At 42.5% G+C, this 16,528-nt stretch overlaps 1 protein-coding gene across 2 annotated transcripts in view; it reads right to left on the reverse strand.

Annotated features, from left to right (window-relative positions):
* The window catches only part of VAMP2 (vesicle associated membrane protein 2), a 69,694-nt gene extending 53,759 nt beyond the window's left edge, over positions 1-15,935 (reverse strand). The window contains exon 1 of one of the 2 annotated variants that reach the window (XM_073622913.1): positions 15,808-15,935. In XM_073622913.1, coding sequence (XP_073479014.1) covers positions 15,808-15,809 — 2 coding nt within the window. In that variant the 5' untranslated portion in view covers positions 15,810-15,935. Of the gene's footprint in view, positions 1-11; positions 300-15,807 lie in introns of those variants that run through there. The other variant, XM_073622914.1, reaches the window with a different exon arrangement.
* Positions 15,936-16,528: the final 593 nt, after the last annotated feature.

Raw genomic sequence — 16,528 nt, forward strand, 5'->3', positions numbered from 1 at the left:
ACGTTACGTACATTGCAGCGATGGAGCGATGATGGGAACTGAAGCAGAGATGGAAATGTCATTGAGCGGGGGAGGGGGGGCTGTATCCTCCTATGAGATAATCGGAGGGCCTGTCCCTTTAAGAAGATGTCCTCTCCCCCCATGATGCTGCATAATATCCGGGCTCCTGTCTGCTGCCATGATTACAGGAGAGTGTGCCGCCTCCTCTCCTTTTATCTCTCTCTCTCTTTCTTTCTTTCTTTCTTTATTAGGGGAAGGATTAGGTGCAATGAGCAGGTTGGAAGCTGACTATCACCGGTGAGAAGGTGATTGGTGGCGGCGTTGAGCAGACATAAGCCCCGTCTGTCCCTACACGCCCTCCGCCTCTCCAACATAACGCAGTGTACCCCCCCCCCATCACCCAGCCTGCCCCGCGCCACCGCCAGCCATCTTGTGCAAATGTATAATAAAATGACAGAGGGGGGAATCCTTATGCAGAATTCCGGGGGGGGGGGGGCATGGCGGGGGCGAGCAGTGGTTTTTTTCCCGATATGTCTTCTCCCCGCCACACATTTAATTGTTGTTCGGTGGAGGGATTCGCAAAATTGTAAAAGAAAAAAAATGGCCGAAATTGCCTGTTTTTTTTTTTTCCTCATTCTCATTTTATAATTATTATTATTATTACAATTGTTATTACTAAAATCATAAGAAATAATAAAATTAAGAATATTAATGATTATTATTATAAATAATAATAATAATAACTCATAGTAAAATTATAATCAATAATAATAATAATAATAATAATAATTATAATAATAAAATTAAGAATATTAATGATTATTATTATAAATAATAATAGTAACTCATAATAAAATCATAATAATAATTATTATAATAATAAAATTAAGAATATGAATGATTATTATTATAAATAATAATAATAATAATAATAATAACTCATAATAAAATCATAATCAAAAATAATAAAAATAATTATTATAATAATAAAATTAAGAATATTAATGATTATTATTATAAATAATAATGATAACTCATAGTAAAATCAGAATCATAAATAATAAAATGCAGGATGTATCTGTGTTTTCCTGCAACTACTTTCTAAGGCATCTGTATAAGGCCAACCATACACTATACAATCTGATTGTACAATCTTCTTTAGATTTACCAAAGCCATGTAATATGAGGGCAAGTCTACACAATCTATTCAATTGATATGAAATGAAGCAGGACCATCTACTACATACAGTCGTTGTCGGGAGATTATACAATCAGATTGGATAATGTATGGTCAGCCTAAAGCTCACCATACACAATTCAATCTCATTGTACAACCTCCTTTAGATCTACCAACAAAGAGCCTGATTGGATAGATAGGTGTTTCCTCCTATTATATCGTTTTGGTAAATCTAAAGGGTGTACAGAGATTGTTCAATCAGATTGTATAGTGTATAGCCACCTTAAGACCAGCCATACACTATACAGTCTAATTTCCTTCATGGTGGCCATGCATGGTTGGATTTTGTCTTCAGTCCGATCGATGTGCAATTCAATCAAAATGATCAAATCTACAAGCAACTGAATAGCCATAACTTCTCTTACGATTAATTTAAGCTGGTCATACACCTTACAACCTGATTGTATAGTCTGGTGATTGGCCAGTATGGAAAATCCTCAATCATTTTGCTTCGATCGGCAGCGCCAAGATACTTAGTTGATGAATATGATCGTAATGAGGCCCAATGACACCAACGATGGGGCACAATTCCTCCCACCGACACCAACGATGGGGCACTATTCACACTCAGCTGATGAATACGATCGTATTCCGACCACTCAGATGATGGGATTACATGGTGTAAACGGAGATAACGATCAATCATTTACGATGATAGCTATCTATCTTAGCTATCGATCCACTTCCCTGTGTGTGGCATATCGATTGAATGGGGTTGTCAACTCTAGATCGATTATTATTATCGGGAGAGATCAATCGGAAAATAGAAGTCACTCATTAATGGAAGCGTGTATGGCCACCATTAGATCTATGCAGTACGAGGACACAATTCGATTATTTTTGAATCAGACATAAGTTATACAATGAGATTGTATAGTGTATGGCCAGTTTAAGATTTAACAAAAACGATAATTTGAGAACAAATCTAAACAATCAACCCAATGTGCATCAAATCAAGTAGGCCCTTACACGTAACAGTAGGTCTTAAGGCGACCATACATATTCCATCGAATTGTACAATCTCCTTTAGATCAAAGACCTGTCTGAGTGGATACAAATTGATTGGATAGATTAGGTAGGTTGCCATATATTGCTGGCCATACACTATACAATCTGATTGTACAATCCCCTATCATCAACTATGCAATGAATGGGCCTACCTGATTGGATGAAAATTGAATGGAATGTTTAGGTGTTTCCTCCTATTACATAGAGAAGTGCTCTCCAAACTGCAGCAATGAGGCCCTTTGCTGGCTTTTATTTGGCCATTGGGGCACTATTTCATCCACTGACACCAATGATGGGGCATAGTTCTTCCCAATGACACTAACAATGGGGCCCAATGACACCAACAATGGGGCACAATTCCTTCCAATGACACCAACAATGGGGCACAATTCCTTCCAATGACACCAACAATGGGGCACAATTCCTTCCAATGACACCAACGATGGGGCATAATTCCTTCCAATGACACCAACGATGGGGCATAATTCCTTCCAATGACACCAACAATGGGGCACAATTCCTTCCAATGACACCAACAATGGGGCACAATTCCTTCCAATGACACCAACGCTGGGGCACAATTCCTCCCAATGACACCAACAATGGGGCACAATTCCTCCCAATGACACCAACGATGGGGCACATATCCTCCCAATGACACCAATGATGGGGCACAATTCCTCCCAATTATTTATTTATTTCAGGTACTTGTATAGCGCCGTCAATTTACGCAGCGCTTTACATATACATTATACGTTCACATCAGTCCCTACCCTCAAGGAGCTTACAATCTAAGGTCCCTAACTCACATTCATACCTATACTAGGGCCGATTTAGACAGGATCCAATTAACCTACCAGCATGTCTTTGGAGTGTGGGAGGAAACCGGAGTACCCGGAGGAAACCCACGCAGGCACAGGGAGAACATGCAAACTCCAGGCAGGTAGTGTCGTGGTCGGGATTCAAACCAGCGACCCTTCTTACTGCTAGGTGAGAGTGCTACCCACTGCGCCACTGTGCCGCCCATTACACCAACAATGGGGCGCATTTCCTCCCAATGACGCCAACAAAGGGGCACAATTCCTCCCAATGACACCAACAAAGGGGAACATTTCCTTCCAATGACACCAACGATGGGGCACAATTTTTCCCAACGACACCAATGATGGGGCACAACTCCTCCCAATGACACCAACGATGGGGCACAATTCCTCTTAATGACACCAACAGTGGGGCTCAATTCCTCTCAATGACATCAACAATGGGGCACAATTTTTCCCATTGACACCAACGATGGGGCACAATTCCTCCCAATGACACCAACGATGGGGCACAATTCCTCCCAATGACACCAATAATGGGGCACAATTCCTCCCAATGACACCAACGATGGGGCACAATTCCTCCCAATTACACACACAATGGGGCGCATTTCCTCCCAATGACGCCAACAAAGGGGCACAATTCCTCCCAATGACACCAATGATGGGACATAATTCCTCCCAATGACACCAACGATGGGGCACAATTCGTGCCAATGACACCAACGATGGGGCACAATTTGTGCCAATGACACCAACAATGGGTTACAATTCCTCCCAATGACACCAACGCTGGGGCACAATTCCTCCCAATGACACCAATAATGGGGCACAATTCCTCCCAATGACACCAACGATGGGGCACAATTCCTCCCAATTACACCAACAATGGGGCGCATTTCCTCCCAATGACGCCAACAAAGGGGCACAATTCCTCCCAATGACACCAACAATGGGGTACCATTCCTCCCAATGACACCAATGATGGGACATAATTCCTCCCAATGACACCAACAAAGGGGCACAATTCCTCCCAATGACACCAACGATGGGGCACTATTCCTCCCAATGACACCAACAAAGGAGAACATTTCCTTCCAATGACACCAACGATGGGGCACAATTTTTCCCAACGACACCAATGATGGGGCACAATTTTTCCCAACGACACCAATGATGGGGCACAATTCCTCCCAATGACACCAACAAAGGGGCACAACTCCTCCCAATAACACCAACGATGGGGCACAATTCCTCCCAATGACACCAACGATGGGGCACAATTCCTCCCAATGACACCAACGATGGGGCACAATTCCTCCTAATGACACCAACAATGGGGCTCAATTCCTCTCAATGACATCAACAATGGGGCTCAATTCCTCTCAATGACATCAACAATGGGGCACAATTCCTCCCAATGACACCAATGATGGGGCACAATTTGTGCCAATGACACCAACGATGGGTTACAATTCCTCCCAATGACACCAACGCTGGGGCACAATTCCTCCCAATGACACTGATGATGGGGCACTATTTCTCCCAATGACATCAACAAAGGGGAACAATTCCTCCCAATGACACCAATGATGGGGCACAATTCCTCCCACTGACACCAAAGATGGGGCATTGTTTACTCCCACTGCTGCCGAGACATCTTCTATTCCTGATGGCCACAATCTGGCGCCCTAAATTCTGAAGGACAATAAACTGGCCCTTTGTTTAGAAAGTTTGGAGACCCCTGAGATTGTACAATCAGATTGTGTGGTGTATAGTCAGCCTAAAGTGGAACTTCAAATAAAATTTTAAAATGTGCGAACCGGCAAGTTTTTAAATTTTTTTTTGGAACGGCCTGTTTGCAATCTCGTTCAATTTCCCAGCTCAGCGTACAATTTCTGCATCCACCAGGATGGGTGAACTCCCATGGTAATTACGCCATCCCGGTGCAGCCAATCGAACTGACCGAAAATTTCAAACCTCGAAGAACACCTGGCGAAGATGTGGGTGCTGGCGAGGGAGCTTGCGGGCATCGCTGGAGGGGAGTATAGTTCCACTATAGGGGACGGATCACATATGTGCAGAGAGTTTTAGGCCGCTTTCACAATGCCATTCTGCAGTGCGGCCTCAGTGCAGGTGCAGCGCCGTGTCCCCGCGGTTCCCCGTAGACTTTCTATGATGTCCTGCGTTTTTGTTGCATTTTCTGAAAGCGCATTAAAGACGCAGCAGGCAGCACTTTCAGAAAATGCACCAAAAATGTGGGTCCTAATGTATAGTCTAAGAGAAACCGCAGTTAACTCGCACGAAAATCCCAGGTACACTGTGCTGCACACACGCTGCCGTCTGGTTGTAGTGCGACAGTGTGAAGGCGGCCAATCAATGAACTCTACAGAAAGTGCGTTTTGATGGAAGTGCATCAAGAGGCTTCATGCAGGACTTATGTTAGCGCACTGCACCTAAAACACACAGGTGTGAAGGGGCTTTTTTCGACTGGCCATACACTTTCAGATCTATCGCCTTTCGATCGGCCAGACTATGATTTGAGACCTCAACTCAAACCATTCCCTGTTATCCTGAAGAGGCAGGTGTACTGTGAAAAAATCACGTGCGTTGGGCTGATATATGAAAGGTGTTAGGTCTAGTTTGCACTTGTGTTTGGGGGGGAGGGTGGTAAAAAAACATGCAGTTGAGCTGCGATTTTACTGCCTCCCTCTAACTGGTAACCCTTAGGCCTCATTCACATCTAGGCATCATGTGAACGTGTGCTTCTTTGTGCAATATGGCATGCATAGGGCAGCCCATTCTTTTTATTAGGCTGCCCTACATGAGACGAATGCGCCAAAGCAGTTCATATAGTGGTGGGTTGTCACGTTTATGTGCGCTTTGTGCGCGTTTCCGCTCTACATGCATGTCGGTGACCCAATGAGCTACCCCCCGCACGGCAAAAGTAGTTCTTGTAGCTTTTTGAGTTGGGAATAAATGGCAGCGCAAGAGCGCACATTTTGTAAACACAAGCAAAATGCGCCATTTTGCGCACGTTCACGAAACACTCAGGCGTGAATGCGGTCTAACCCTTGGTTCACATCTGTGCGTGGTGCATGTAGGGCAGCCTGTTCATTTTAACAGGCAGGCCTACGTGGGGCAAACACGGCAAAGAAACTCCCGCACTTTTTTGGGTGTCGCGGTTCGTGTGGTTTTTTTTTACCTCACGTTATTAACGCAAAAATGCACATCTACTGGCTGCGTTCACGGAACGTGCAGATGTGAATGGAGCGCTAAGCTGTAGAGGCAGCGGACAGGGGTGTGCATAGTATCCACACAATTTCTCCCCCCATCCCCCGTGTTTAGAGGCATTACTGCTCGCCGGACGCAACTGAATGAGCCCATGACACAATGCATGCTGCTGCGCCATGGCAATGGGGGTTATGACAGGAAGTGAGAAGATGACATAACACCTTCTTACTTATCTACTGAGGTCAACGCCAGTGTTACGGTTCACACCAAAACACGGTGCCGGAAAGGCGCAATCCGTGCAGGTTTCCTGCACCACATTCAAAACGCACTGCCTTTGTCATCTGCTGTGTGTGCAAATGCATTGTTAGCGGATAGTACCCCAAACGCGGAACGCAAACGCAGTATGTTGTGCGGGCACCAGATTGCAGTGGTACTGAAGTACCTTGCAATTTAATGCGGCGCGTTTTTCAAAAGTAGTGCGTCGCTACCTTTTCTGTGCTCCATTGTGATTTTCAAATAAATAGGCTGCTAACCGCACTGCAGGGGAACGCATGGGAATCGCACAGGAATATGGACCGCGTTCCTGCGCAATTCTGGTTTGAACCTGCCATTAAGTCTCAATGAGACTATTTCCTATTGCCCTTGGTAACCAATCAGCATCAGTTTTTTTCATATTTAAACCTGGACTATAGAAGCGACAGTTGGAAATGTATTGGTTGCTACGGGAAACGGGTAGTGTTATCTCATTTGGTCTGCATTTTACTTACCAACTGATAAAAACTGGACATATTGCCAATGGTATTGATAGGAAAGAGATCGTTAGGCCTGGATTTATTCCCAGAAAAAGAAGCAGCCAAAAAATTTCCCCTCATACATAAGCTCCTGCATTGGGATGTATGCATGAAAACTGTGTTTACAAGAGTACCCCTGGTTGCCCATAGCAACAGCACATAGCGACAAAACAGGAGTGGTTGCTCTGGGCAACATTTTCCATACACGGTTGCAGCCTAGACAACATGGTTTATAACAACCGCAAAAGAAAAAAAAAAGGTGACCTGTTGCCCATAGCAACCACCCTCAAACGAATCAGGGAATGGGAATGAAATCAGAATGAAGGTCCTCTTTGGTTCAATTTTTTGCCGGTCTCTATTTACCATGGCGGTTGCTATTTTCAGTCAAAGCTGCTTAAAAAAACATCATAAAATCCACGTACAGCACTCGCGTTTAGGCCCATCAAGCGTTTGTGCGTTAATGGATTCCATTGGCCAGAATAATAATTTATTCTGGATGTTGGCATGCATTAATGCTCAAATGCGCCTAAACGCGTTTAGGCGCGTTCAGCGTTTTTTCTGCTCATCAGCTTCTCTCCTGAGCGAGCTTTGGATGTTTTTTTTGTTTTTTTGCCCTGCAAACACTCCTCTTCTAATACGCCTATGTGTGCATGGCCACATAGGTTTACATAGAGCTGCATTTACAGGCTGAAAAAAAATGCCAAACGCCTGTAAAAGCTGTGTTTTCGAAGCCCAGCGTGCATGAGGCCACAAAGGCTTACATAGAGCTGTGTTTACAGGCTGAAAAAAACGCTGAACGCCTGTAAAAGTGGCATTTTTGACACCCAGTGTGCATGAGGCCACATAGGTTTACATAAAGCTGTGTTTACAGGCTGAAAAAAAAAAACGCCAAACACCTGTAAAAGCGGCATTTTTGAAGCCCAGTGTGCAAGAGGCCACAAAAGCTTACATAGAGCTGTGTTTACAGGCTGAAAAAAACGCCAAACGCCTGTAAAAGCAGCATTTTTGAAGCCCAGTGTGCATGAGGCCACATAGGCTTACATAAAGCTGTGTTTACAGGCTGAGAAAAAAAACGCCAAACGCCTGTAAAAGCGGCATTTTTGAAACCCAGTGTGCATGAGGCCACATAGGTTTACATAGAGCTGCGTTTACAGGCTGAAAAAAAAAATACCGAACACCTGTAAAAGCGGCGTTTTCGAAGCCCAGCGTGCATGAGGCCACATAGGCTTACATAGAGCTGTGTTTACAGGCTGAAAAAACGCCAAACGCCTGTAAAAGCGGCATTTTTGAAGTCAAGTGTGCATGAGGCCACATAGGTTTACATAGCGCTGTGTTTACTGACTGAAAAAAAAAAAGCCAAACACCTGGAAAAGCGGCGTTTCTTTTTAAGCCCAGTGTGCATGAGGCCTAAAGCTTATGAATGGAGCCTGTTGTTTATCTTGTGTCATTGTGTACACAGCAATAGTACCGCGCAAGGCCTGTGATAGGATGCGGCTTTCTTTTAACTGCTGCCTCAGGCAAAAGGGTGTATAGGCCCAGCCTCCACCCCCCTCTCTCCGGTGTGTAACACAATCCTCCCTTCGAGGTCAGCGTGACACGGCCATCTGTGTGTGTTTGTGGCATCCAGCTTGGACTGGTGTGCGTCATTGTCACACAGAGTGGTGGGCTGTCCCTGTCACCCCCCCTGTGCAACCTGCAGCTCCCGGGGGACTACATGTCCCAGCAGGCCTCACAGACATGCCGGGACTTGCAGATTGTAAAGAAGTACATAAAGGTTTACCAAAAAAATACGGAGCGCCTAGTACAAAGTGCCGTAACCCATAGCAAACCAGAGAGTCCATTTTGCGCTAGTTTGGTTTCTGATTGGTTGGTATGGGCCACTGTTGTTTGCGCTGATCATGTCAATCCACATTCTGACAGCAGTATACAGTTTTGGCATGAACGTGGCACTGCCACTCCTGTATGTGTCTATAGAGTATATTGGTGGGCATTCATAAGGGTGGTCCCACCTGGCTGGTATTATACCATCTTGGTCCATAAAAATAAGACTGAATGTTAATGATCTGAAGTGGATCATAAGGCCGGCGTGAAACAATCTAATGAGTGTGAAACCTGAGCTGGCCATGGATCGAATGGCAGCTGATTCAGCAGGAATTTTTTTTTTCCGTGGGTGGCCCTGTTGGCATCACCAAAAGTCGTTTTTGCAGGAGCCAGGCAGAAAATTCCTGGCCGAACAACACCTGCATCCAGTCAGACGCAGCAAGTGTTCAAGTGTTCTGACAGCCACGGGTGCCTGCGCTCACAATAGAATAGCCGGCGCTGAGGATTGGCCCATGCATGCTGGGGGGGAATCGAGTGATTTCTTGTTTAGCTGACAGGGCTGAATGAGAGAAATCTTAACATGTGTGGCCAATAAGGATGCGCTCCGGCGTGTTCGCACAGCCCACGTGCAGAGCCCGCCAGGAAGTCGGCACTGTGCTGCGCTAATCACAGGCAGTGAGACATTTTTCAGATCTCTGCAGCCGCGCATCAGAACAATGTCTCACTGCCTGTGATTAGCGCAGTGCCCACTTCCTAGCGGACTCTGCACGTGGGGTGTGCGAACACGCCGGAGCTCATCCATAGTGGCCAACTTATCACAAATCTGATCATTGACTACAGTGTATGTGTGTGACACAAACTTGTCGTAATAATACTGCTGCGCAATGGTATAACTATGGCCAGAGCAGGCCATGCGGCTGCTGTGGGGCCCGGGGGAAGGAAGGGGTCCCATTATGACAATGTATCCTCTGTGACTTTCTCATCAAGAACAGCTGACTTCAGACATACAGCAATCACCATTGCAAGTCAAAGACCCCCTTTGCAGGCTGGTGTAGTCATTTGTTTAGCTGCTTTAGCAGTTTTGATTAATTGCTTCTGGTCATCCCAGCCAGCACTGAAATTAACCCTTTATGCCTAACTCAGTCTTCCTCAGGCTGTACAAAATATATATAGTTCTGAAAAAAGTGTTTAAAGAAGTTTGTATTAGGGTTATAAATTAGTTGTTGCAAGAACACAAACACTTATGTAATAAAAAATATTCATATTTTTTTTTTTTTAGTCCTATAACACTTTTTCCTTTCTTTTTACTGACTACTAGACATCTCTTTCAGCATTTACTTGCTTCAGTGGTAGGGGCGGGAGCTAATTAGAACAGAATGGTTATATAGAAAATGTATGTTAAAACTTAATTCCCTGCACTGTTGCACCTCCATCCCCGCTAACACTTATCTATTAATATAAAATATGCTGATGGTTAATATTTTTTAGTCCTATAACACTTTTTTTTTTTTCTTTTTACTGACTACTAGACATATCTTTCAGCATTTACTTGCTGCGGTGGTAGGGGTGGGAGCTAATTAGAATAAAATGATTATATTGAAAATTATTGGTATAAGGTAATTCCCTGCACTGTTGCCACTCTATTCTCACTAACACTTATGTAATAATATAAAATATTAAGTTTGTTATTTTTTTTAGTCCTATAATACTTTTTCTTTTTTTTTTTTTACTGACTACTAGACATCTCTTTCAGCATTTACTTGCTGCAGGGGTAGGGGTGGGAGCTAACTAGAATCGAATATGGAAAATGAATGTTAAAAGTTAATTCCCTGCACTGTTGCCCCTCCATTCTCACTAACACTTATGCAATAATATAAAATATTAAGTTGGTTATTATTTTTAGTCCTATAACACTTTTTTATTTTTTTTTTTATTGACTACTAGACATCTCTTTCATCGTGTACCTGCTGTGGTGCTAAGGGTGGGAGCTAACTAGAATAGAATAAGGAAAATTAATGTTAAAAGGTAATTTCCGTCACTGCTGCCCATCCATTCCCCACTAACATTATGATGGGTTATTGTTTTTAGTCCTATAACACTTATTCTTTTTTTTTTTTTTTTTACTGACTACTAGGCACCTCTTTCACCATTTACTCTCTGTGGCGGTAGGGGTGGGAGCTAATGAGAACAGAATGATTATATGGAAGATTAATGTTAAAAGTTAATTCCCTGCACTGTTGCACCTCCATCCCCACTAACACCTATGTAATAATATAAAATATGGTGATGGTTATTATTTTTTTAGTCCTATAACACTTTTTTTTTTCTTTTTACTGACTACTAGACATCTCTTTTGGTATTTACTTGCTGCAGTGTTAGGGGTGGGAGCTAATTTCAAAAGAATGATTATATAGAAGATTAATGTTAAAAGTTAATTCCCTTCACTGTAAACACCTCCATTCCCACTAACATTTAGATGGATTAATTATTTTTAGTCCTATAACACTTTTTTCTTTTTACTGACTACTAGACATCTCTTTCATCATTTACTTGCTGCGATGGTAGGGGTGGGAGCTAATGCGAATAGAATGATTATATGGAAAATGAATATGAAAAGTTCATTCCTTGCACTGTTGCCCCTCCATTCCCACACTTATGCATTAATTTTAAATATTCTGATGGTTATTATTTTTTAGTCCTATACTTCCTTTTTTTTTCTTTTTGCTGACTACTAGACATCTCTTTTAGCGTTTACTTGCTGCGGTGGTAGGGGTGGGAGCTAACTAGAATGGAATATGAAAAATTTATGTTAAACATTAATTCCCTGCACTGTTGCCCCTCCATTCTCACTAGCACCTAACACTTATGTAATATGTATTATTATTTTTATTATTGTTATACAGGATTTATAAAGCTCCAACAGTTGGCTCAGCGCTTTACAAAATGAAGGCAGACATTACAGTTACAATACAATTTGGTACAATAGGAATCAGAGGGCCCTGCTCGTTAGAGCTTACAATCTAAGAGAATAATATAAAATATTTAGACGGTTATTATATTTAGTCCTATAACACTTTTTTCTTTTTTTTTACTGACTACTAGACATTTCTTTCACCAGTTACTTGCTGCGGTGGTGGGGGTGGGAGCTAACTAGAATAGAATAAGGAAAATGAATGTTAAAAGTTAATTCTCTGCACTGTTGCCCCTCCATCCTCACTAACATTCTGCTGGTTATTATTTTTAGTCCTATAACATTTATTTTTTTTATTTTTTGCTGTCTACTAGACATCTCTTTCAGCATTTACCTTCTGTGGTGGTGGAAGCTAACTAGAATAGAATAAGGAAGATTAATGTTAAAAGTTAATTCTCTGCACTATTGCCCCTCCTATTCTCACTAACATTCTGATGGTTATTATTTTTAGCCCTTTAACACTTTTTTTTTCTTTTTACTGATTACTAGATACTTATTTCAGCATTTACTTCCTGCGGCGGTAGGGGTGGGAGCTAATAAGAAATAAATGATTATAGGGAAAAATAATGTTAAAAGTTCATACCTTGTACTGTTGCCCGTCCATTACCGCATTACACTTATGAAATAATTTAAAATATTCTGATGGTTATTATTTTTTTGTGCTATAACGCTTATTTTTTTTTCTCTTTTTGCTGTCTACTAGACATCTCTTTTAGCGTTTACCTTCTGTGGTGGTAAGGGTGGGAGCTAACTAGAACAGAATAAGGAAAATTTATGTTAAAAGTTAATTCTCTGCACTGTTGACCCTCCATTCTCACTAACATTCTGATGGTTATTATTTTTAGCCCTTTAACAATTTTTTATTTTCTTTTTACTAATTAAAGATACTTCTTTCAGCATTTACTTGCTGTGGTAGGGGTGGGAGCTAATAAGAATAGAATGATTATATGGAAAAATTATGTTAAAAGTTCATGCCTTGTAGTTGCCCGTCCATTACCGCTAACACTTATGAAATAATTTAAAATATTCTGATGGTTATTATTTTTTAGTCCTATAACGCTTATTTTTTTTCTTTTTGCTGTCTACTAGACATCTCTTTCAGCATTTACTTTCTGTGGTGGTGGGGGTGGGAGCTAACTAGAATAAAATAAGGAAAATGCACGTTAAAAGTTAATTCTCTGCACTGTTGCCTCTCCATCCCCATTAACATTCTGATGGTTATTATTTTTAGCCCTTTAACAATTTTTTATTTTCTTTTTACTAATTAAAGATACCTCTTTCAGCATTTACTTGCTGCTGTGGTAGGGGTGGGAGCTCATAAGAATAGAATGATTATATGGAAAAAATGTTAAAAGTTTATGCCTTGCCTTCACTTATGAAATAATTTAAAATATTCTGATGGTTATTATTTTTTAGTCCTATAATGCTTATTTTTTTTCTTTTTGCTGTCTACTAGACATCTCTTTCAGCATTTACCTTCTGTGGTGGGGGTGGGAGCTAACTAGAATAGAATAAGGAAAATAAATGTTAAAAGTTAATTCTCTGCTTTGTTGCCCCTCCATTCCCACTAACATTCTAATAGTTATTATTTTTAGCCCTTTAACACTTTTTTATTTTCTTTTTACTGATTACTAGATACTTCTTTCAGTATTTACTTGCTGCGGTGGTAGGGGTGGGAGCTAATAAGAATAGAATGATTATATGGAAAAATAATGTTAAAAGTTCATTCCTTGTACTGTTGCCCGTCCATTCCCTCTAAGGGCTCATGCACACAGGAAGTTTTAAAAGCGCCAGCGCTACAGCAGTGCTACAAACTGCATTTTTTTTTAGTTTAGCCACTTTTTCTACATTAGCGGTTTTGCGCATTTTGCTGCGTTTTTTGGGCATTTTTTATTGAAAACACTCTCTATAATGTTAAAGACGCCTAAAAAAGTCAAACGCATTTTTATTGAAAACACTCTCTATAATGTTAAAAACGCCTAAAAAAGTCAAACGCGGCTAACCGCGACTTGACGCGTTTAGACGCGTTTTTTGGCGTTTTTACTCATTTTTACTGCTCCTGAAAGCACAGGCTGGCAATTTTTTTTTTTTTTTTTACTGCCACTAAACGCTAATGCCTCCAAACGCCTCTGACAGTTTATGTGTGCATGGACACCTAGGCTAACATGGAGGGGCTTTTAGAGGCAGTTAAAAAAAAATGGCAAATGCCCCAAACAGCAGTTGTAAAAACGTCCTGTAACACTTATGAATGAATTTGAAATATTCTGATGGTTATTATGTTTTAGACCTATAACGCTTATTTTTTTTTTTTCTTTTTGCTGACTACTAGACACCTCTTTCAGCATTTACTTGCTACGCCGGAAGGGGTGGGAGCTAATAAGAAAAGAATGATTATATGGCAAAACAATGTTAAAAGTTCATGCCTTGTACTGTTGCCTGTCCATTACCGCTAACGCTTATGAAATAATTTAAAATATTCTGATGGTTATTATGTTTTAGTCTTATAACGCTTATTTTTTTTTTCTTTTTGCTGTCTACTAGACATCTCTTTTACTTGCTGAGGTGGTAGGGGTGGGAAGATTCCTAATTGAAGGTCCCATAGAAATAGACAGATGAGAAGAGATCGGTTATATTAAAAATGAATGTCAAAGGTAATTCCGTGCGCTGTTGCCCCTCCACACCTATTCACGGTATTGGTCCCTAGTAATAAATAGACTGACAGCTCTCCTGCACCTTGTCCTTCATATCGACATACTTTATGTTAGGATCAATGACAGTACTGTCACAGAGGTCACGGGGCTATGGTGCCCCCCCATGATCTGTAGTGACGTCCCTGCGAATGTGTGTCACTCTTGTACGATGAATACAATGGCCAACACTGATCTCTCTCTGGAATTGGCAACACAGCCATTTTTTGCAGTGTGGATGAAACACCAACAACATGGCTGAATGAATGAAGCGTGTGTGTGTGTGTGTGAGTACAAGAATAAATATACAGCCGGGTGCCATGCGTCTCTGCGTGACACAAGTAACATATAGGTGAATGCACATGCCAAGGGCTGCTCCGGCTGGATGCAATGGTAAGTGTGACAGGCGAGGTGCTTGTAGCATGTGTAATGCTGATTGCAGTGTTTGTGTGTAAGGATGCAGAGTGTGTGTGTGTGTGTGTGTGTGTCTGTGTGTGTGTGTGACACCAGCTGATTGCACCCTTCAGCATGGTCCTTCATCTCCCCGCCATGGCTGTATTTACAAGGAATGACACACAATCCTAATCCCTGTAAGCGTGTGACACCAACCTCCATCTGGGGGCAGTGCGAGCCACGACACTCCACCTAATTACAATCTGCAATGCACAAATCCTGGATTTACCATGTTTTTTTTTTTTCTTTTCCCTGTGACCCCCCTGTCCAATGGCAAACGGCGCCCCACCAAGGTGTGATACACAGCCCCCGGTTGCCATCTTTCTCTGCGTGTGACACGCTAAAGCCTCCACCTGCAATCTGCAAGGTGCAATGCACAATCCCAGCCCTGGGTGTCGTGTATTGGCGGTCCCTTTCCCTCCATTCCATTGAAAACGACGGATTTGCAAGGTGCGGCGCCTTGCCTAGGTCTCTGCCTGACAAAATGTGGGTGTCAGGGTGACACTAGGGCTCCATCTGACTGCAGTGGTACAGAGCGCAAACCCTGATCCTGGCTGCAGCGATGGGTGAAGCATCAGATCTGGGTGCAGTGTGTGTGTGTGTGTATGTGTGTGTGTGTGTATATGTGTGTGTATGCCACTACTAGCAACCTCCAGCTGGGTGCAGTGAGTGTGGATTTCCCTGATTGTGGCAGATTTGGAGGATCAGGGTGGGATGCGGTGCAGGGATGGCAGTGTGGGTGCTGTGGTGCGATGCAAGGGAGGGGAGGGAGGGGATCACTCACATCTTTGCAGGGTGCTGTTCAGTCTCTGGTGCTGCTGCGGCTCCTTCTTCTCCAGCCTCTGACAAAAGATGGCTCACAGTGACGTCACTGACATCCGGGGCCTGGGAGAGAGAGGAGGGGGGGAAGGTGGAGGAGGGAGGGAAGGGATGCTGGGGGGGAGGGGTAGGGTTAGATCCATATACTGTATGTGTATATATATATATATATATATATATATATATATATACATATATTTATTTTTTTTTCAAAAATATATAATTGGGTGCTTTATTTTTTTTTTTTAACCATAGACATAACAATGCATCTCCACCAGTTCTGATGCACAGCACACTGTTATTGCTGATGGTTGCAATGTTGCGTTGAGCAAGCGGCGCAGGCCAGTCTCATGTCATGACACATCTGATAGCACTGAGGGTGCTGGAGGGTGAAGAATGGGTACAGGATGCTTTTCTGTCCATGAATTTGCTGACCCCCCCCACCCCCCAAAAAAAAAAATGAATCCAAGCTGTGATCTGTTAAAAGACAAAGAGAGGGACATTAGAACATCTGCTGCTATATATAGTAAGCATTTCTTACAGTGTGTGCTGCACCAAAGCAAGGCGATTTCTTCATGGTACATCTCTGCCAGCAACTGAATATAGATTTTGCAAGAGAAAACAAGCAAGGTCTATAAGGAAGGTTCACCGAGCACAATAGTTGTCCAGCACGGGGGTCTCATGAC

This window comes from Aquarana catesbeiana, linkage group LG03 (assembly GCF_042186555.1).
Source record: "Aquarana catesbeiana isolate 2022-GZ linkage group LG03, ASM4218655v1, whole genome shotgun sequence".
In the NCBI taxonomy this organism is placed as follows: Eukaryota; Metazoa; Chordata; class Amphibia; order Anura; family Ranidae; genus Aquarana; species Aquarana catesbeiana.